The sequence below is a fragment of the Triturus cristatus genome, chromosome 3_2, assembly GCF_964204655.1.
Source record: "Triturus cristatus chromosome 3_2, aTriCri1.1, whole genome shotgun sequence".
NCBI lineage: Eukaryota > Metazoa > Chordata > Amphibia > Caudata > Salamandridae > Triturus > Triturus cristatus.
Genome location: NC_140584.1, coordinates 199,177,440 through 199,199,260, shown reverse-complemented (window position 1 = coordinate 199,199,260; position 21,821 = coordinate 199,177,440). Strand labels below are relative to the sequence as shown.

Sequence of the window (21,821 nt, the reverse complement as noted above, 5' to 3'; positions counted from 1 at the left end):
TTCCACCTGCACAGGGTGCGGAGGTGTGAAATATGAGTCTCAACCGAAGGACTAAGAAAAGTAAGGTCAACTCTGGTTTCCTTGACCTAGTCTAATAACGGTCAAGCACCAAATCACTCAACGATGGAAGGGGCGGGAGCAACCTGTGCTTCAGCTTGGACACAATCTCTTATGATTTTGGCTCAGACAAAAACTGTTGCCTTGCACAGGGAAGACCGTTTAGTGCTAAGCAAATAACCCATAGTGACCAACTGGGATGCTATCCTGGTTGACCTGCAAGCCTCCATTCAGTCAGCTCTGGGCACTGGCACTAACTTGCTGCCACAACGGACAGAAGACATAGTTCACTAATCAGTTCAATGGCTGCTAGAGCTGCTTGCCGTACGCACTTCCTGCCTTACACAGGGCTCCAGGTTAAGATTTGGGTACAGCCCCTCTACGAGCGCATGAATTAATTGTCCAGTGTGTGTCAAACATATTTATTGAGGGTAGGGCCAAGACAGACAGGAACTGTTCTTGTTTTATTATAGTATCTCTTTCTTTTTGCTCAGTTCACCTGTTTATTGCTGGGTACAGAAATGGCCTGATCGCTGTGAATTATTGGTTGTAGCACAAAGATTATTCAAAATCTAAACTGTAACTTGAAATCTTTAAAAGTACCATAACTTGTACATCTCCTTTGATACAGCCAACAACTAGTTAGTGTAACACACTATACAGCATATGCTGAAGTCGTGTAATGCTGCACTAATGTATACTCTCCTAATTGTTACACCAGATGTGCAAACCGCACATGATTGTAAAACATAAAATTCAATAAACAGATTCAAACAAAAAACAATTACACCATGCACAGAAACATTCTGAGCATACAAAATAATCTACAGATTCCTAAATGGAAATTAATTCAACATGGCTAAGGACGGCTGACATTCAAAAGCAATATAGCCAGTAATTGGAGCAAGGACGTCTCCCCAGACTGGAAAAATAGAAACGATGCATGGACTGGTGAATGACCAAGGGCTAGTCGCTTAATGAAGGGTGGGAGTGGCTGAAAAAGTGGTTGCGATAGAGAGATGCTTGAAAAATTGGTGAATGATTTTATGGATGGAGGAATATGTTAGTGGATTTGATGATTGATGGTATTATCCTACCTATGTTAGCAGATGTAGAATGTCTATTGCACGGGAACTGTTGTGGCTTCAGCGGAGACCATCCATTTCTTCATCACTCATCGTAGATATGATTTTTGAAATAGGCCAAGTGTCTGTTCTATCACTGTAACTGTGCATGCTCCCTCCATCGTTTGCATTGTTTCTCTGTTCTCTTGAAACCTCAATAAAAACATGACTGTTAAGGCAATGACTACACCACTGTGCTGCTCATTTTACTATTACTGCAGATCTGCTTAACCTTCTATTTTTATAGTTTTGTACGGAAGTTTATTTTCTTGTTTAAAGCTCAATAAAATATTTTGAGAAAAAAATGTGTAAAATAATTTGATCCATAGTCTGCCTCTACATGTCAACTTAGGCTTGCTAAAAAGACACAATTACCAGCTGCTCTCCAAAAGAGCAAGGTCATTAACTTTATGTGCGGAAAAATAAGCTATCATTGCATTGTTGGTCTCACACGATGCCAGATCATAAAAGCTAGTTATACTGGCTGTGGGACTTGATGGGGATTGAGGCAACTGAGGTGCCTTGGAGCGAAAGGAAGGGGTTATAAAGGAACATGGGTCAACAGTCTAACCTTCCTTGCAGTGCAATTTAAGGAATTAAATTGTATCAGATATCTTAGGGCATTCGCTGACTAACTAACTGTTCCAAAGCCATCGATAAAAAATCTCGGGATGTGGCTTGACCACAACCTGTCCATAGAAACTCAAGCTATAAATCTTTCAGCCGACTGTTTCGGCATATTGCGTATGATCCATAAGATCATGTACTTCATTCCTGAACAGGTACTCAGAACGAAGGTCCAGGCCCTAGTGACTTTAAGATTAGACTACGGCAACTCCTTGTATTTGGGTACTCCCAAATACATTGATGATAGGCTACAAGTTGTCCAGAACGCTGCGGCCAGGATGCTTCTAAAAATTCCTAGCAAAACAAAAGGGAATGATGGACGGAGTGTTGAACATTGCAAGCACTCACCCCCAGTCAACTGATCTGGGTTTAATCCCATCACCGTTCTTTAGCCCACTCTGCCACCCCAGTTCAGACATGGCCATATGCAAATCAGTCTGACCCTGTGCCTCATGGGAACAGTCCAGCTCGAACTGCCAAGCCATGTCTTACCTGGACCGGAAACAAGCTTCCTAGGACCGGTTTCTGGCATTTCAGCCGTCTTCAGCCAGGCTTGCTTGAATCCAATGGCAAAGTGAGCAAGGGACTCACGTCTGAGCATACCCTGCCAACTTATGGCGAACAAAGCAAAACAAAAGGGAATGATGGACGGAGTGTTAAACATTGCAAGCACTCACCCCCAGTCAACTGATCTGGGTTTAATCCATCACCGTTCTTTAGCCAACTCTGCCACCCCGGTTAAGTCATGGCCATATGCAAATCAGTCTGACCCTGTGCCTCATGGGAACAGTCCAGCCCGAACTGCCAAGCCATGTCTTACCGGGACCGGAAACAAGCTTCCTAGGACCGGTTTCTGGCATTTCAGCCGTCTTCAGCCAGGCTTGCTTGAATCCAGTGGCAAAGTGAGCAAGGGACTCACGTCTGAGCATACCCTGCCAACTAATGACCGTTCCAATGAGGCACAGGGTCAGACTGATTTGCATATGGCCATGTCTGAACTGGGGTGGCAGAGTGGGCTAAAGAATGGTGATGGATCAAACCCAGATCTCTTGACTGGGTGTGAGTGTTTGATTGGTTCTGACGCTCCGTTCATCACCACCCCCTTTTCTACCGCTAAAAATTCCTAGACAGGAGTCAGTTAGATACTCGCTTAAAAAACTGCACTGTCCAGGGTGAGGTTCAGAACCCTTTGCCTAGCTCATACAGCCATGTACAATAGGGGTCCAGCCCTGTTAAAAACTATGGTCACCCCCTATGTCCCTAACAGATCATTCAGGTCCTCCTCTGACTATCTTATAATCACTCAAAGGATAAAGAGATTGAGATGGGGAGGGAGATCATTCATGCACCTTGCCCCAAAGCTCCGGAATTCATTGACCAAGGAGCTGGGACTGACCAGTCATGAAGGAAGTTTCGGAAAAAAACTTAAGTCCTGGCTGTTCCGTTAATGTTCTTTTCCACACTCTGCTTCCTCTCGGCAGCGCTGTGAAGCCCCTGGGAAGCCATGCACTTTATAAATCCCAGAAACATAAACTTTCAGGTCTGGGGAGGCATAAAGATCTGAGGGGGAAAAGTACACAGCAGAGTCACCAAAATACATAAAGTCACAAAGTGGAAATGGGTAACTGTTACTGTATACATCTTCTGTTATTTGAGCGTCTTATACACATATATATAGTTTGACATAAAGGACACTGAGAAGGTGGGGGTGGAGTTACGAAGTTAATTGTTGGTGTGGATTTTTGTCCCGCTGGCGGCAGGATGTAGGCAGGAGAAGGTGTACTTCAAAATTTCTTAACACATGCAATTGAGCCTATAAAAACTTCAACTTCTTGTTTTTTCCGATGTCACATTTACTGTGAAGTCAATTAAAAAAATATTCTCAAGGTGGTGGCTCTGTATGACCCACTGCTGGCATCACAGAGTCATTCAAACAAATGCTGGTGTTCTACACCCACAATTGAAATTTTGAAAAAATAAAAAACATTCCTAGTCATACTGCTCGATAGAGTACATGTATCTCTAATAAAAAACATCTTAATGCAACTGGAAATGAGGAGGAAGTGAGAAAAGGTTTACAGCTGTTTAGAATATTTTACAAAGTGTAAATAGCTCTTTAAATGTCTGCATTACACATAGATTACAGTATACACACACAGGTATCCTGATTGAAGAGCATGATCATCAACATATCCTTTGAGGGAACAAAATGTCTATTACATAAGATGGAGTATTATTTATTGTAATCAATGTAACATTTTCTGGGGTTATATCCTGTTTCATTCGTCAGTTACACATTCAGGCTAACTCAATCATGTGAATAAAAACTGTAACAGTAAAGTAATACAAGGCTGCTGCATAGATTTATTTCTAGAACATTTTAGTGTAACTGCTCACATATTGGTGAGCTACTAAGTAAAACATAAGTACAGTACCTTGTTTGAGATTAAATGTTTGATTTGATGCGTTTACAATGACATCTGTAGATTCTTTTGTAATGTCACCAGACTTTACTTGTAATTTTACAGGCCCAATCAGCATTTCGTATACTCCCAGGGTTGGGATCGTGACCAAGCCAATGGATGCTGTGGAGAAAATAATGGCCAGAAGTTATTAGGATCACTGTTACATAAGACAGGTATACTTTTAATGGCATCAATAATGTCACTGGTGATGTGACATACCTAGATAGGTCAATGATGGGATATGCAATGCCCTCAAATCAACTAAAAAGCCAGGAGCAGTGCATGGAAGAAGATATGGTTAAGTATCTCACAGATGTCTGGAACGTAACCACGACACCATCAATAAAATAAAATCACAAATGACATCGATGATAATGACATCCCAAACCACAATTGGCATCAAATGACAGAGTGGTACACGGGGCAAGAGCAAGATTTGGTTGTATGCTTACAGCCTAACGACAAAGCCAAAGTATGAGACAAGTGAGTGGGAAGAGAAGAGGCATTTAACTGGATCATTTCAATGATCAGGCTCAACACAGACCATACTGTGCACAGCCTTTGGTTCCCTTTGCATTGCACCTATAGACCACTGGCTTCTAAAGTCCATGCACACTTATATCAAGGAAAGAGGTGCTTACTGGTGGATATGTGCTGCAGCCCACTGGACACAGCTGAAAGGTGTGCAAGTGAGACTCGTGGGTTAGGGACTTAAATACAGGGTATGCCCGAAGACTGGTGCTCCCAAATAGTGCAGATTAAGCACTAAAGGCCGCAATGTTCAGAATGCCCTAGCAGATGGAGTGCTGCTCTCAAAACATTCTAGGCATAGATGTCTGTGCCCACTAAGCTCTTGGGGTATAGGCACTGAGTAAAACAACTTGGAACAACAGCTAAAGCTTTGTGTACATGAATAAATTAACCGTAAGAATGTGTATCCATTCCCCCTCAGCAGTCTCAAGTCTCGACTCTGAGCACAAAGCTCGCTAGGCTCAGCAAAATTTGTCTCTGTGCCCAGCACCTTTATGGGTGTAGGTTTTAGTGGAGGTGTGTCTTGGCCGCTCAAGATGGCGGACTGAAGCTATGGGAGCTCCACAGTGCGGAACAGGAGAATCCACATTTACCCTGTGTTTTTTTACAGCAATCTCCCTGTCAGTGGTAGGGGAAAGCAGTGCCAGCAGACTCATACAAATTGCAATAGTGATAAACTGATTTTATCTAATCACGAGCCCATGTAAGCTTCGCTATGTTGTATTGACTACCCGCAAAGTGAAGCTCAGGATCCTTCAACATAAGAGCACGATTAGGTGTAACAAACAAGCTACAAGGCTTAGAAATCATTTTCTAGCTCAGAAACACAAGGCAGAAGAATTGAAATAGACAGTTTTGGAGCAACTTTTTATCTCTCTTCATGTCACAGACATAACCAAATTCTTTTTCAAGGAAGAACAGAGATGGGTCTTCAAATTGAAGAGTGATAGTATTGGTCTGAACGACGATATACCTTGGACCTTACTTTAGCCTGACCTATAGCCTCCATTCCAAGAATAACACCTGCCTAATGTATCCTAGACATCTGTCTAAATCCTGCAGACATTTCTATATTAGCTCTCAGCCTCACTATATATATTAAAACACCACACCAAGGGCTGCACTTAATGGACGGATCACCTAACCCCCTGGTGTTTAGATCAGGAGAAACACTGGGTAGTTTGTTATTAAAAAAAAATCATAAACACGATGCAACCTCTTGCAACTTATGAAATAATCTAGGATCATGTGTCTTAATTCACTAGAATTATTTCTCTTATTAAAAGAACTACATATCTCAGTTTTCCATTGAGTAACGCGCTGTCATTTATAACACTGTATCAATAGTGATTCTATAAACTTATGGTTGTAATTAATACCTAACAACCATTCCACCGCATAGGATTATCATAAAACAAGCATCTAGAGCCATTGAAATCCTTTTTTTGAAAAAAACTACAGCTCCCATGTTTTCATGGACCAACGTTCTTTACAAATGATGTCATAAAAACTGAGTCGTGCTGACATGATAATTAGAAACACCAGAGCTAGGAGGGAAATTCGACACAGGTATAAAATGACCTACTCTGCCTGTCGTCGATTACCTCCGGTCGCAGCTTGTGAGAAGTCCGTGGTACCGACAGACAGGTAAGCGATACATACTGCACTCTGAAGCACGCTATACTGCAAGAAATGAGTATTCATGCTTCCATTTCCTTTTTTTAGGCATCCGCTATCAGATACTTTTGTATTAATGCGACTGTAGCATGTTTCATCCGATTTGCCCACATTACGTGAGGCACCTGCAGCCATCAGCTGGTAACTCAGGCTTTGCGCTCTTGTTTTATAGGCACTCGCTATTGGTCGTTCATGTATAAATGCGGCAGTATCACCTCCATATCTAAGTAACCCGATTTGCCCACATTATTCAATAACTCACTGAGGCAATCGTAGCTATCAGCCATTAACAAAGGCTTTGCGCTCTTACTTAACAGGCACTCGTTATCAGATATCCATGCACAAATGTGGCTGGAGCCAGTTTCACTTATATATATATATATATATATTCACTGAAAAAAACATAGGTTTCAGGGGTGTTATAGTTAGCTGGACATTTCCCTCGTACAAAACCCTAGAAATTCCCCTGTTATAGTTAGTTCAGCTAACTATAACTCGCGCCCCCGCAATGCACTGCAGATGACGTCACATATTACATCACTCATGACATGGTCAGTGAAATCACTGATGACATCATTGATGACATCTCAAATGACATCACTGATGACATCATCCATTGAGTATGTGTTTCTGAACAGTTTTATTATGTTTAATATATATAGGGAAAGGCCTGTTGAAAAATAAGTGGGTGTACCAGTGTGTGAATGGATGATTTTCTAGGTTCGTAACTGAGTCTATAAGTGAGTCATTGAAAGTATCTTACTGCAGACTAGTGACTAAACTGTGTGAATGTCTGTATGTGTCTGTGTGCTGGTTTATAAGTGGCTGCATGGTTTTGTGAATAGCTATATGAGTGTCTATATGGGTTATTGATTGGTTGTCTGAGTATCTGTATGGGTGCCTGAGTGTTTGTGTGGTTAGGGTGTGTGTGACTCTGTGACTAGATGTGTGAGTGGGTGATTCAGTGGGTGCATGTTTTTAAGAGTGCATCTGTGATGGACTGTATGGTTGGGTGAGTGTATGTATGGGTGTGTTAGTGATTGAATGTATATCTCAGTTGTACATGTGTCAGTAACTACATATGTGAAACGCAGTGTATATGTGTGTAAGAGTATATAACTATCTATATGTGAGAGTGTGTGATTTTGGGAGTGGCTGTATGTGCCATAGTGCAAGGATATCTGTGTCATGTGCTGTTTGTTTTTCTGCAGGAAGACACAAAATGTGTTAGTATTTTTATGAGTAAGTGAACTTGAGTGTTTTTAACTGTATAGGTGAGTAAATTTTACTGTGATTAATTATTTGCATGACTGACTAGATGTGTCAGTACCTCAATGGATGATTGGCGGTGTGTGAGTGTCTTTATAGGTGTATAAATGCACAGAGTGACTGTACAGGTGAGTGAATGGAGATGTATGTAGACCTAAAAGTCAATGAGTGGGTGAGTAGTTATTGGTATTGGAGTATCTATGGTTGTCAAAATAGCCGTCTGAAAATTTGAGTCGGTGTATTAAAGGTTATATTAGGGTGTGAGAAGATGCACTAATTTATCACATGGATGACGTCATCAGTGATGTCATTTGAGATGTCATCAGTGATGTCATCAGTGATGTCACTGACCATGTCATGAGGTGATGTAATATGTGACGTCATCAGCAGTGCATTGCGGAGGCGCGAGTTATAGTTAGCTGAACTAACTATAACAGGGGAATTTCTAGGGTTTTGTACGAGGGAAATGTCCAGCTAACTAGAACACCCCTGAAACCTATGGTTTTTTCAGTGAATTTCTAAGGTTTTTTAAATGCCAATTCCGAACTATAACGCCCCTGAAACCTTTGTTTTTTTCAGTGAATTTCAAAGGTTTTTTAAATGCCAATTCCTAACTATAACGTGCATGAAACCTATGTTTCTTTCAGTGAATTTCAAAGGTTTTTTAAATGCTAATACCTATCTATAACTTATCTCTGAAGATATCATGAAAAGCATTCTTTTTTAAAAGTAGGATGCACATTAGTTTTGTGGAAAAGCATCTTTGTGATTGGTTAAGAAAAAGCAGTTTCAACGTGGAGTACATATCATAGGATAAAATTTGCTCAGCTCAACCACACCTGCTACTTGCATTTGGAGGCACTGTTCGAACTTAAAACAATCGTCAACTTTTAACCTGCACGTGTCGTTAAATGTTCAAGAAAATGTTACAAAAAAATATCGTAAAGTTTTAAAAAATTGATGAACTTTTAACCTGCACGTATTTTAGAATGTTCTAGAAAGTGTGTTGATAGAATACGTTGCACTTCTGACTTCTATGTGTTGTTGAATATTTAAAAAAACGGTTCATATGGAAAATTAAAAAGAAACCAATAGAGAAGTTTTGAAACCTAAAAGAATCAAGGAACTATACTAATTTATTCTTTACATGTATTTATGTGAGCAGCAACAAAATTATAGACACAACAGCACTAGGAAGAGGAAGAAGCAGGGAGTGGGGGGAGGGGGGGGAGATGGGCAGAATGGCACACATGCACAATTAAGTACAACACACATATAGAATAACAATGGCCAAAATGAAACACACCAACAAGGAGCACAAGTCACACAACCTGCCTACATCACACTACTGAACGAGCATAGAAGTGAAAACCACGCTGCATTCATACAGGATGTGTACAAAGGCCAGTCGTTGGTATTGTGGGATGTCTGTGACCATGGTCATCATGGATGAGATGCCCAGCATGTGGCACATGGTCGAGTTCACTGTGTGTTATGTTGCCAAACGGCTGCTCCTCCCTCCCACGAGCCCCCACACTTTTGTACGGTGAGCTGTTGTATCTCATGCACTCGTACGGCACGCCGTTGTAATGCCTATTTGCGCATGTCCTGCTACATTCCAACTACAACATCACAGTGCCGTTTGGAGGTGGTGCATGCCACTTTACAACATCGACTGCTGCGGCTCTTGTAACAGGCCACACCAGAAAACAGAGACACACTTACCGCAGTTCCTGTACACGGACATGTCCGAGACACCCCGTTCCCCTTGCCGGATAGGCATACCCCTGCACTGACCTGTGAAAAGCAGACCAGCACACGCCAGTTGTCCATGCAGGAGGATGCGTACGTAGCTACACATCCAGGCTCACTGCCAACGCTGAGGTGACAGCACACTGTGATGTTGCAGGGCTCGTGCCTATCATGCTAAGACAATGACCACAGGGACACACTTACTAAGATGTGGGTTTGGGGGGCATTGGCGGGCCTGGAGATGTTGAAATGAGTCTTCTGGCCCTCATGGGTATCCCTGTATCATGCTCATTGACTCTATGGCACCTGTGGGTGTTCTGGTGTGGCTCTTGGCTGTGTTCCCTTTCATGGTGCAGGTAGTTGTCCTGCTTAACACGAGCAGAAAGCAGGTGTAAAATCCCTGGTGCTAACATGTCTTATCGCCGGAATTTGTTTCGCATTGCAATTGGTGTGAAATTTGTGATGTTTTATTTTTTTTCGTGTGCACAACAATATACGAACTGAGCAGTGTATCTCGTCAAGATCCAGCACCTGACACACTATTCCCAATCAATATAAATACAATGAGATTTCTTAATAGATTTTGTGTGTACACTGTAAGTGCAGCCAATACCTCAGTGCAATACAATACAGGATTTTAGTATTTAGAATAAATCGCAAAGGTGCACCTCGTGTCTTTTTGCACGGGAACGGCTACTCTCCATTTCATTATCAGCACTTTAACGGAAGTAAAGTTGAGATAAATCTAACACACTATTCAGAAGTTGGTGCAAACTGCAGATATCACCAGTATCCCAGCGATAAGTGCCCCAAAATTTAACACCATGGTGGACTCCATCAAATAACAGTAATAAGAACAAGAAAGAGTCACACAGCAGTTAGGAGAACAACCAAAAAATAAAAAAAAATTCCAAGCTTTATTTTTTATAATAATAAATATATAAACGATAAACTATTTTCAAACTTTATTAACATAAATATAAACAATAAACCAATAAACAAAATGTAACAACAATAATACAAAACAACAAGGCGGAACACTCCTGTGGGAACCACGGATGTCGACGACAGACCTGGAAAATCAGAAAGATTGTTAAAAAACAAACAACATGGTATTCTCAACAAAATACCACAAGAAACAAATCACAGATATATAAAATGTATACAGCTAACAAAATTTTATAAGTTTAACTTACAAAAACTGTAAATGTTGCCGCTTTAAAATATTTACCGAATCTGAGGAATTTTTTTTGCAGAAGGCACCACGCCCACGTTTTTCTTCAGTGGTGAAGAAATTTTTCACTTTTTCCAAGGGGCAAACAAAGACCAATGCCACCTTCTTCATTCGCAAGATTTGCCAAAGAGTTCTTTTATGAGGGGATACTAACAAAAAATACTCGTGCGGCACAGCAAGTATGATGAAACACCTAAGGACCCTTCATCCAAACAATCTTGCACGAGAAGAGTGCAAACAGATGAGAAACACTCCTGTTCTGTATCTGTAAAAAAGAATCACAAATAAATGTATATTAATAACTTTCAAATTTATACTATTCCATTACTGTACAAACACATTTTATATAAAAACTGACTAAGAAACAATAGCCCTGAACCATTAGTGTGACGATCGTTAAAACACTACATGCATAGTGCATACTACTTTGAAGCAGTTCATGCCCTAAAGCCTACCTCACTAAAAGACTACATGCTAACTGACTAAATGATTACAGTACTATAAGGAGACACACTGGGTGAGTGACAGGGTGTTTGCTAGAAGAGTATGAATACTAACTAGGGAATTGAAGGTGTGAAACACAACTGTGTAGGTGATTAGAGGACTGCATCCATACTGCATAGGCATTTACAGCAGTCCATGTGCTAAGGCCTGGCTCACTGCATGACTACTTGGGTACTACCTGAATGATTAGAGTACAGCAAGGAGAGTGCCTAGGTGAATTTATAAGTGCTAGGCTTTTCGCACAGGGAATGGATTAGTACTTAGTACTGAATGGGTCACTAGAGGAGTGCAAAGGCAGTCACAAGTGCTGGACTGTATGGATACTGACTAGGAAATTGAAAGTGTGAAAGACAAGTGTCTAGGTGGTTAGAAGACTGCATGCATAGTGCATAGGGGTTTGAAGCAGTCCATGTGCTAAGGCCTGGCTCAGTGTACGAGTACTTGGGCACTGACTGAATGATTAGAGTACTGCAAATATAGTATCTTGGTGAATTTATAAGTGTTTGGGTTTTAGCACAGGGAATGGATTAGTACATGGTGCTGAATGGGTCACTAGAGGACTGCAAAGGGAGTGACAGGGTATTTCCTGGAAGTGTATGGATACTGACTAGGGAATTGAAGGTGAGAAAGACAATTTTGTAGGTGGTTAGAGTACTGCATGCATAGTGGATAAGGGTTTGAAGCAGTCCATATACTAAGGCCTGGGTCACTGGATGAGTACTTGGGTACTGACTGAACGATTAGAGTACTGCAAGGAGAGTAAAAACCAAAGGAAATGATGGACGGAGTGTTGAACATTGCAAGCACTCACCCCCAGTCAACTGATCTGGGTTTAATCCATCACCGTTCTTTAGCCCACTCTGCCACCCCAGTTCAGACATGGCCATATGCAAATCAGTCTGACCCTGTGCCTCATGGGAACAGTCCAGCCCGAACTGCCAAGCCATGTCTTCCCTGGACCGGAAACAAGCTTCCTAGGACCGGTTTCTGGCATTTCAGCCGTCTTCAGCCAGACTTGCTTGAATCCAGTGGCAAAGTGAGCAAGGGACTCACGTCTGAGCATACCCTGGCAACTTATGGCGAACAAAGCAAAAACCAAAGGAAATGATGGACGGAGTGTTGAACATTGCAAGCACTCACCCCCAGTCAACTGATCTGGGTTTAATCCATCACCGTTCTTTAGCCCACTCTGCCACCCCAGTTCAGACATGGCCATATGCAAATCAGTCTGACCCTGTGCCTCATGGGAACAGTCCAGCCCGAACTGCCAAGCCATGTCTTCCCTGGACCGGAAACAAGCTTCGTAGGACCGGTTTCTGGCATTTTAGCCGTCTTCAGCCAGGCTTGCTTGAATCCAGTGGCAAAGTGAGCAAGGGACTCACGTCTGAGCATACCCTGCCAACTTATGGCGAACAAAGCAAAAACCAAAGGAAATGATGGACGGAGTGTTGAACATTGCAAGCACTCACCCCCAGTCAACTGATCTGGGTTGCTTTGTTCGCCATAAGTTGGCAGGGTATGCTCAGACGTGAGTCCCTTGCTCACTTTGCCACTGGATTCAAGCAAGCCTGGCTGAAGACGGCTAAAATGCCAGAAACCGGTCCTACGAAGCTTGTTTCCGGTCCAGGGAAGACATGGCTTGGCAGTTCGGGCTGGACTGTTCCCATGAGGCACAGGGTCAGACTGATTTGCATATGGCCATGTCTGAACTGGGGTGGCAGAGTGGGCTAAAGAATGGTGATGGATTAAACCCAGATCAGTTGACTGGGGGTGAGTGCTTGCAATGTTCAACACTCCGTCCATCATTTCCTTTGGTTTTTACTGCAAGGAGAGTGCCTGGGTGAATTTATTAGGGTTTGGCGCAATGAATGGATTAGTAAATGATGCTGAATGGGTCACTAGAGGAGTGCAAATGGAGTGACAGGGTGTTTGCTGGAATTGAACGGATACTGACTGGGGATTTGAAGGTGTGAAAGACAAGTGTGTAGGTGCTTAGAGGACTGCATGCATAGTGGATAGGGGTTTGAAGAAGTCCATGTGCTAAGACCTGGCTCAGTGCATGAATACTTAGGCAGTGACTGAATCATTAGAGTACTGGAAAGAGAGTGTCTTGGTGAATTTATAAGTGTTTGGGTTTTGGCACAGTGAATGGATTAGTACATGCTGTTGAATGGGTCTCTAGAGGACTGCAAAGGAAGTGACAGGATGTTTCCTGTAAGTGTATGGATACTGATTAGGGAATTGAAGGTGTAAAAGACAAGTGTATAGTATGTTAGAACACTACATGCATACTGCATAGACATTTGAAGCAGTCTATTTGGTACTTAGAAACTGACTAAATAATCAGACTACTTGTAGGACAGTGCTTAGGGAAAACTTTTAAATTTTCAGTTCTGCCACAGTGAACAGAATAGTACATGGTACTGCACCTTAGTGTCAAACCCTGACTCATTTTATCAATGCATAAGCAAAGACTAGCTTCTAATGCTACTAAAACTTGACAACATGAGAGGTTTTAAATTAGTTATCTGTCAGCAAATACACAATGTTACCAAATGCTTCTCTCACAGTGGTTCTCAAATGCACACAGACTCACAGTGTAATTCTAGACAACAACCACTATACCTAGGAGTTTACCAAAAATCATTCACTACTGTGGAAGTGGTAAGCGAACTGCACACAAGCTTTATATTTCAGGACTGCAATTTTATGTCAAAGCCTGACTCATATAATCAAAGCATAAGCAAAGACTGGCTTCTAATGCTACTAAAACTTCACAACATGACCGGTTTTAAAACAGGTATATGTCAGCAAATACACGATGTTACCAAATGCTTCTCTCACAATCCTTACCCAAATGCACACAGACTCACAGTGTGATTTTAGACAAGCAACACTATCCTAGGAGTTTACCAAAACTCATTCACTACTCTGGAAGAGTTAATGGTACTGCACACAATCTTCATATTTAGGTACACCACATCAGTGTCAAAGCATGACTCATTTAATCAACGCATAAGCAAAGACTGGATTCTAATCCTACTAAAACTTCACAACATGACAGGTTTTAAAACAGTTATCTGCCAGCAAATACATGATGTTACCAAATGCTTCTCTCACAGTGATCCCAAATACACACTAACTCACAGTGTGATTCTAGACAAGCACCCCTATCCCTATGAGTTTACCAAAACTCATTCACTACAGTGCAAGTGGTAAGGGAACTGCACACAATCTACATATTTCACAACTGCAATTTACGGTCAATGCCTGACTCATATAATGAAAGCATAAGCCATAACTGTCTTCTAATGCTACTAAAACTTGACAACATGACATGTTTTACAACACTTATCTGTCAGCAAATACACGATGTTACCAAACACTTCTCTCACGGTGGTTCCCAAATGCACACAGACTCACAGTGTGATTCTAGACAAACAACACTATCCCTAGGAGTTTACCAAAACTCATTCACTACAGTGGAAGTGGTAAAGGAACTGCACACAATCTACATATTTCACGACTACACTTTAATGTCAATGCCTGACTAATTTAATCAACGCATAAGCAAAGACTGGCTTCTAATGCCACTAAAATTTGACAACATGACAGGTTTTAAAACAGTTATCTGTCAGTAAATACACGATGTTACCAAATGCTTCTCTCACAAGCCTTACCCAAATGCACACAGACTCACAGTGTGATTTTAGACAATCAACACTATCCTAGGAGTTTACCAAAACTCATTCACTAGTCTGGAAGAGTTAATGGTACTGAACACAATCTACATATTTAAGTATAGCACATCAGTGTCAAAGCATGACTCATTTAATCAACGCATAAGCAAAGACTGGATTCTAATGCTACTAAAACTTCACAACATGACAGGTTTTAAAAAAGTTATCTGTTAGCAAATACATGATATCACCAAATTCTTCTCTCACACTGATCCCAAATACACACTAAATCACACTGTGATTCTAGACATGCACCACTATCCCTAGGAGTTTACCAAAACTCATTCACTACAGTGCAACTGGTAAGGGAACTGCACACAATCTACATATTTCAGGACTGCACTTTTCTGTCAAAGCCTGACTCATTTAATCAAATCATAAGCCATAACTGTCTTCTAATGCTACTAAAACTTCACAACATGACAAGTTAAAACAGTTATCTGTCAGCAAATACACGATGCTACCAAATGCTTCTCTCACAGTGGTTCCCAAATGCACACAGACTCACTGTGTGATTCTAGACAAACACTATCCCTTGCACTATACCAAAACACATTTCTTCATCTAGAAGTAGTACTACATTTTAGTATAGAAACATAACATAACTCATTTCACAAATTCACAAACAATGACTGGTTTCTAATTCTACCAAAATATAAAAACTGCACAGTTATCTGTTTACAAACATATGAAAAACACAAATGCTTATCACAGAATGGTTTCTACATGCACACACATTGTAGAGAAAAATCCCCTCACAATTAAATAACTCATCTTTCAAGTTCTTTTGTAGATTAAGAAGTATATCAATCACTCACCATATTTTCTTTTACAGAATCTCTGCACTGTGCACCTCTCAGCAAAAGCAAAGAATGAAAAAGTTTCCCGTTCATTTTCCACACATATACATGTAAACATCAAATCACAATCCTTCGCACATAAACTCAAAAGCAAACACACATTTCTATTGGTTAAACATTTCAACCCTTTCCAACTGAAATACATTTCAACCCTTCCCCCAATCTGCCTTCTGCCTGTTACCATGGAAACAGGTCATGGAACACTGCACTGAGCTCACAGCTCACAAGTTCAGCACACAATGTTCCTACACAAGACTGGAAGTGTGCTTGACTTTTCAACATATCAGCTTATCATATATAATGTTCCTTACAATCTGTTTTTGTTAACCAATAAGAATCATACCTTTAAAAAACAGAAATATACACCCTACCTTTCAGTGTAGAAAGTTGTCATACAACCAATGATTTCTTTCTTGTCGTTTTTCAAAAAACGTGGCCGTGGATCCGCGCAACCACCGCGAGCATTTCCCCGTGTTTGTTTTTTTTTAAAAAGGGGGCCCCAGGGGGTCCTTCTGGGACCCCCTAAGCACCTCTAGAGGGTCAGAGTATTTCCACTCTGCCCCCTTTATACGTTTTACACACTTATTCCCCTTGCATCTTCAGCCTCGCTTCTACCGAGGCAGAAAATGGCCGCCAACAGGTCCTGGTTTGGAATGTAGAGAGACACTCGACAGCCAATTAGCATTCAGCGTGCGATTGGGAAGGTGCGCGCTCGGTTCGGAGAGGGTGCGCTTACGGTGCGGGTATGGTCCACGGATCCTCCGTGGCCATAGATATCACTAACTTTTTTACCCTAATTTTCTCAGGAACTACTGAACAGATTCACACCATATATGCAAAAGGCACGAGTCCGAACTGAGGACTATCTCTTTGCCAAATTTGGTGTCATTCCGTTCAGCGGTTCGGGCTGTAGCTGCGACAACAGATCCTATGGGAAATTGCATGGGGAAAACACGTTTTGGGACCCCCTTTTTTCTCGGCCCCCGCTTGACGGATCACCGCAAAACTTTCAGGGTAGGAGCGGAGCTGGCCAAAAGTTTGGAAAATTTCGCGAGGATTCGTCAACCGGCGCCAACGTTATTCCAAATAGAATGTTGTGGATTTCCTATGGAAAATAGGTCCTAACTATAACTATCTACTGGCGACCGCCAGTAGATAATATATATCTATATATAAACAACCCATTTTGCCTGCACTATTTAACATTTCGCTGAGGCACTTGTGGCTTTTGACCATTTAATTGACTTTCGTTTGCCTCACATTTACCCCTAATAACATAGAAAACACAAGTTGCCTTCGGCTGCCCGTGGCCTCTCGTACAGCAATTTTCTGGGCACACATTCACTAGCCAGGCATTTGTTTGGTTTCTTTCAAACGGTAACTCTATGCCAGTTTCAACTATAAATAAGCAGAGATACCTGGTCTTACCAATGAGACATTAACCTTAAAAATCGGTTTTGCCACATTTCTAAGCGTGTAATGCCAAATTACACAAGACATTTTTTTAGATTTGAGACAACCACAATAGATCGTACTGCTCTATGTTACTCTGCAGAGCTTGCATGATGTTGCCTGTGTCTTGCAATGCGATAGATTTGAATAAAAATATCCGTACTGTAGGAAAAACAGACTACACATTGCTTCTGGCGTCTGACTTTTATCTATGTTTTTTTTCTCCCTTTTTAGAGCGGTGCCTCACGTCCTGAGCTGTTGCCAGGTGAGGTGCTTACTCGTAATCGACGGGTACGTACGTGAACTTTATAAATCGATGTGTTAATGTATACTGGAAGGTACAAAAAACACCGGGCGTTTGATAGATCACTCAGTACAAGCATTTTAACCTCTTTGTATTCATCATGATTTTAAGTCACACTTTTTCGTTTTTCACATGTGACATCAACTTAATGTGAACCATTGCAACTGAGACTATTGGTTTTTGTAGGTTGTATTTGTTTCAATCACATTACCAAGTGCTCTTATGATTATCACTTTCACTTTCTCTCCACTAGGTCACATTCAGATCACAATGGCCGAAACATGTAGACCTGTTATCTGAACAAGTGCAGATAATATTTCTTAAACTGCACATGCACAGTTTTTTAATCTAGAGACCAAGAGTTAATTAATAAAGTTCCTTTTTTCTCTTGGTAGCCAATTTTAGATCACATATCACCCTCTCTTCTTTATGTACTGCACCCATCACTCAAAAACACTACAACGCTTCACATCATGTGGATTTTTAGAAGATCCCACAACTGATTAGTATCTATCAAAACATCCATGAGCTCCTCCCTCACAGTGAGGGGGTTGTAGCCCTTGGCTGCACTAGGTGTTGCAACCAAGAGGAGATCCCAGATGATGACCCATGCCACTACACTGGGTGATGGGACTCCGTCCTTATAAAAGGACTCCCCCCATGTATGAATAGGAGCTTTTTGCTTTTACTGTATGTTCTGTGAGCTTCTCTTAGCTTTCCAGACCCGCGGATAATTAGTTATTTCAGCAGCAATGGATTGCCAGTAGCAGGGCAGAACTCGACCTGATGATTAGGGAACTCCCATCCCAGATGGTATGTCAAAGAGCATGGGTCCCAAGAGGATATCCTGAGATACACAGCATCTCTATGCAGCTGAAGGAGGCAGGAATTGCTGCTGAGGACCCCCACAACACCATGTTTGTTCTACAATGGGTCACCAGAAACCAACATGCGGCCCCTCCCAGCCACCTTCACCTTCCTCCAAGCCACTGGGGAAAGAAAAGTCTAATCACACACCACTTACATACCCCCTGCAGCCCCCGCAAACTGGATGCCATTCTACAAGCAATAGAGATATAACAATCCTCCTTAGAAACAAAGATTGAGGTGCTCCTCAGAGAAATCAGCCTCATTCACAACGACCATCAGAATCTGGCTTCCAGGGTGACAGAAACTGAGCGCACTTTAAAGGACATTACACCCCAACTGGATGACCGGGGATGCGCACTCCAGATCTTGCTGACAGCGTAAAGTTAACTGAAAATTGAGCGGAAGATGCAGAAGAGCTTGCTTGCTGGAATAATATTCAAATGGTGGGACTCCCAGAGGGAAAGGAGGACACCAGCACAATGATCGCCTTCCTGGAGGACTGCGTTCACCCCTGCATGACACCGGTCATCATACTTTTCCCTCTGATCGGGAGCACTTGATCCCTGCCTGCCGCCAGTCACCTGGCTCTAAACCTCGGTCTGTCGTGGCTCAGCTCCTCCACTATAAGGACAGACATGCTATTCTGAAAGCCGCCTGATAAACAGACCCATTCGCACTGAAAAACAACAAGCTCTCCGTGTTCCCAAACTATATGGTGATGGTACAGCAGCAGCACTCCTTCCTTGGGGTCAAGCACGGACTTTGAGACCTCCAGTACTCACTGTTGTACCCAGCTAAATTGTAGGTTTTATGGGACCACTAAACCTACTTCTTTAATCGATTTATATTCAACTTGCAATTAGATTGAACAAAACAAAGATGGTGGCACCTACCCTCCGGTGGTGACCACATGCATGACAACCCACAAACAGAGGTGCGGATGAGGAAGTCGCCATATTGTCCAACCACCAGAAAATCCTAGAAAGTCCTTTCAGCAGGAAAGATGGAGGGAGCAATAATCTGCCATCGCCATGGTGTTCCACGGCCCACATCCCTACTAGACCCAGACACTAATTCTATCACCAGCGAGGATGGCAGTACCTCCAGCTCTTCCCACCACTTGGATGAGGCCTCAGATCTGCAGGTCACTCTGCAAACAGCCAATGACCTGCTATGAGGTACCCCCCCACCCTCCGCTGCTGTCGCGGTTGCTACCACGCTGTGGGGTTGGAGGTGGGATCCGGCTCTGGTCGGTTAGAGTGGACCCCATGGACATTATTCTCCTCCTGTGCATGACCCTTCACAACACTTTAACACAAAAGCCCAAATAGGAGCGTCACCAGCGAACAGCCCAGGGCTAAGGCAGTTATGAACAAGGATTCCCTGCATCCTATCCCTGGTACCACTATCTTCCTATTCTCCACACTTAGGTCACCATTTGGCACAGGCCATCCCCCTCACATATGGTGTGTTTGCCCGGCAATGGTTTGAGCATATAGTTGGTTGCTGCAGGTCCTGAACACAGTTTCAGTTTTCAATGTTCTCTGTTACAGCAGTTACTTTCCCCTGTAGCATGGACATTTTAAAATACCAACCCATCTATACATGGTGGATAGAGATGGAAGGTGGTCAGCCCTGGAGGGAAGGCAGAGCCGGGACCGACACACCACTGACACATGAAGCACGCCTACATACGCACTTCCTCCCCCGACCAGCCCACACTCCCCATGAAGGGCTGACATAGGATTACTCAGAATCCCTCCACCTACACTGCCCGTCCCGGCTCAAAGCATCAGGTGTGCCCGAGATCCTCCTGGCTTGTACGCACACTGCCCCTTCTCCAAATGAATGAGAAATGGACCCCGTTAACAGCTGCAGCCTTACTGCTCACCCCGGGTGCCTACTCCCCACTTTCACTCTATGGGCACGCCCATCACATACACTGCTGTTTAGTTACTACCCCTCCCAATACCTTTTTCCTACAGAGGTACACACACTCCCTGACCTGCGGTTTGAGACCCATACTCCACAGGACACAGCCCTGCTTCACATGGTCAGCGCGCTCCATCACAAGTCCCCGCGAGGGGCCGCTATATTGCCACACTGCCCTGATGCTCTACCTGTACGGCGCTGCCTTGTGGATTAGAATATATTACCGGACTCCCTGACTACCAATTTAGCCTGTGCAAATGTAACTGTGATAAGCTGTGAAAAAAATCCTCAATAAAGAGTTTTAAATAAATCAGTGTAGTTATTGGTCCCTGAACCCAAATATGCAGAGTACGGAAAAAGGTTTATCCAATTCAAATGGGTGCTCCTGTGTTCTTGCTTTTCTTCAGTGATGTTATCGATGTAAATAGCAATATGATATTATCGGTTAGGTCATCAATGCTGGCATGAGCAGTAGTTTCCATGCAAATTAGTGTAAGCATTTTAACAAATTATATTTTCTCTTTTGAGTAAATCATAATAACATTTCCTTAACACAGATTTTGAGTACATTTTTTGGTTTTCCAAAGATGTTTTTAGCCCCTGTGCAAACCAAGACCCTACTGTGAACGGCCTTTGTCCACTCCCAGAACCCACCACGCTGGGACACTGTAGTTGTGCACTTTTTCTGGTGGATATTGACTCTTACTGCAGCAGATATTGGTTCTCACCCTTCTCCTGCCAGAGCTGAGGAAGCTGATGACTGATTCCAAACCAGAGCACCTTTTACAAGTCTTGCTCCTCATGCCTCAAGTACTCATTACTTTCTCTCTAGTGCAACGTTATTACATGCCAGGCCATAGTGGTTGTTCAATATAAGAATTGTTGGCTAGGCCTCCTTCCTGAAATTTGCGATCATAAATTTTGCATATCTCAGCCCAGTTCCACACCAGGCTGAAGGTATGGACAGGTGGAGCAAGATTCTTAAATTAGATATCTCTGTTCTCTTAGTGTATGCCATGTTGCTGCTGCTCTTGTGCTCTGGCTGAATGTGAAGAAGTAGGTGGTGTGCCTCCTGCCTCTCCCTCAGATCGATGGAGGCAAATATCGCTGCTCCATCAAGAAAGCAGATTCATTTAAACGTCTGTTTTCATTAGCAGACACATTGGCAATATTTTTATATTTACTGAATTTAAATCTGTAGATGAATCGAAAAAAAAATTCTCTTGTAATTTTGGATTCTTTAAAATTTTACATTTAAATGTTCATTTGTATTTTGAATTTGTTTTCTCCAAATACAGGCGTGTTCGAAAAGGACAAGAATAATTTTCTAGTAGTTTTTAAGTCGCTCAAAACTTCTGAAACATTAACAAAATATAATTCAATTTCAACACTTCAAATATTTGTTCCACATTATCTTCTTGAG

The 21,821-nt window shown here is 42.2% G+C and overlaps 1 protein-coding gene across 1 annotated transcript in view; it reads right to left on the bottom strand.

Moving 5' to 3' along the window:
* Positions 1-21,821, bottom strand: part of PARP14 (poly(ADP-ribose) polymerase family member 14) — a 924,447-nt gene that overhangs the window by 513,350 nt on the left and 389,276 nt on the right. Inside the window, exon 11 of the mRNA XM_085647500.1 lies at positions 4,244-4,393. Coding sequence (XP_085503626.1) covers positions 4,244-4,393 — 150 coding nt within the window. The remainder of the gene's footprint in view (positions 1-4,243; positions 4,394-21,821) is intronic.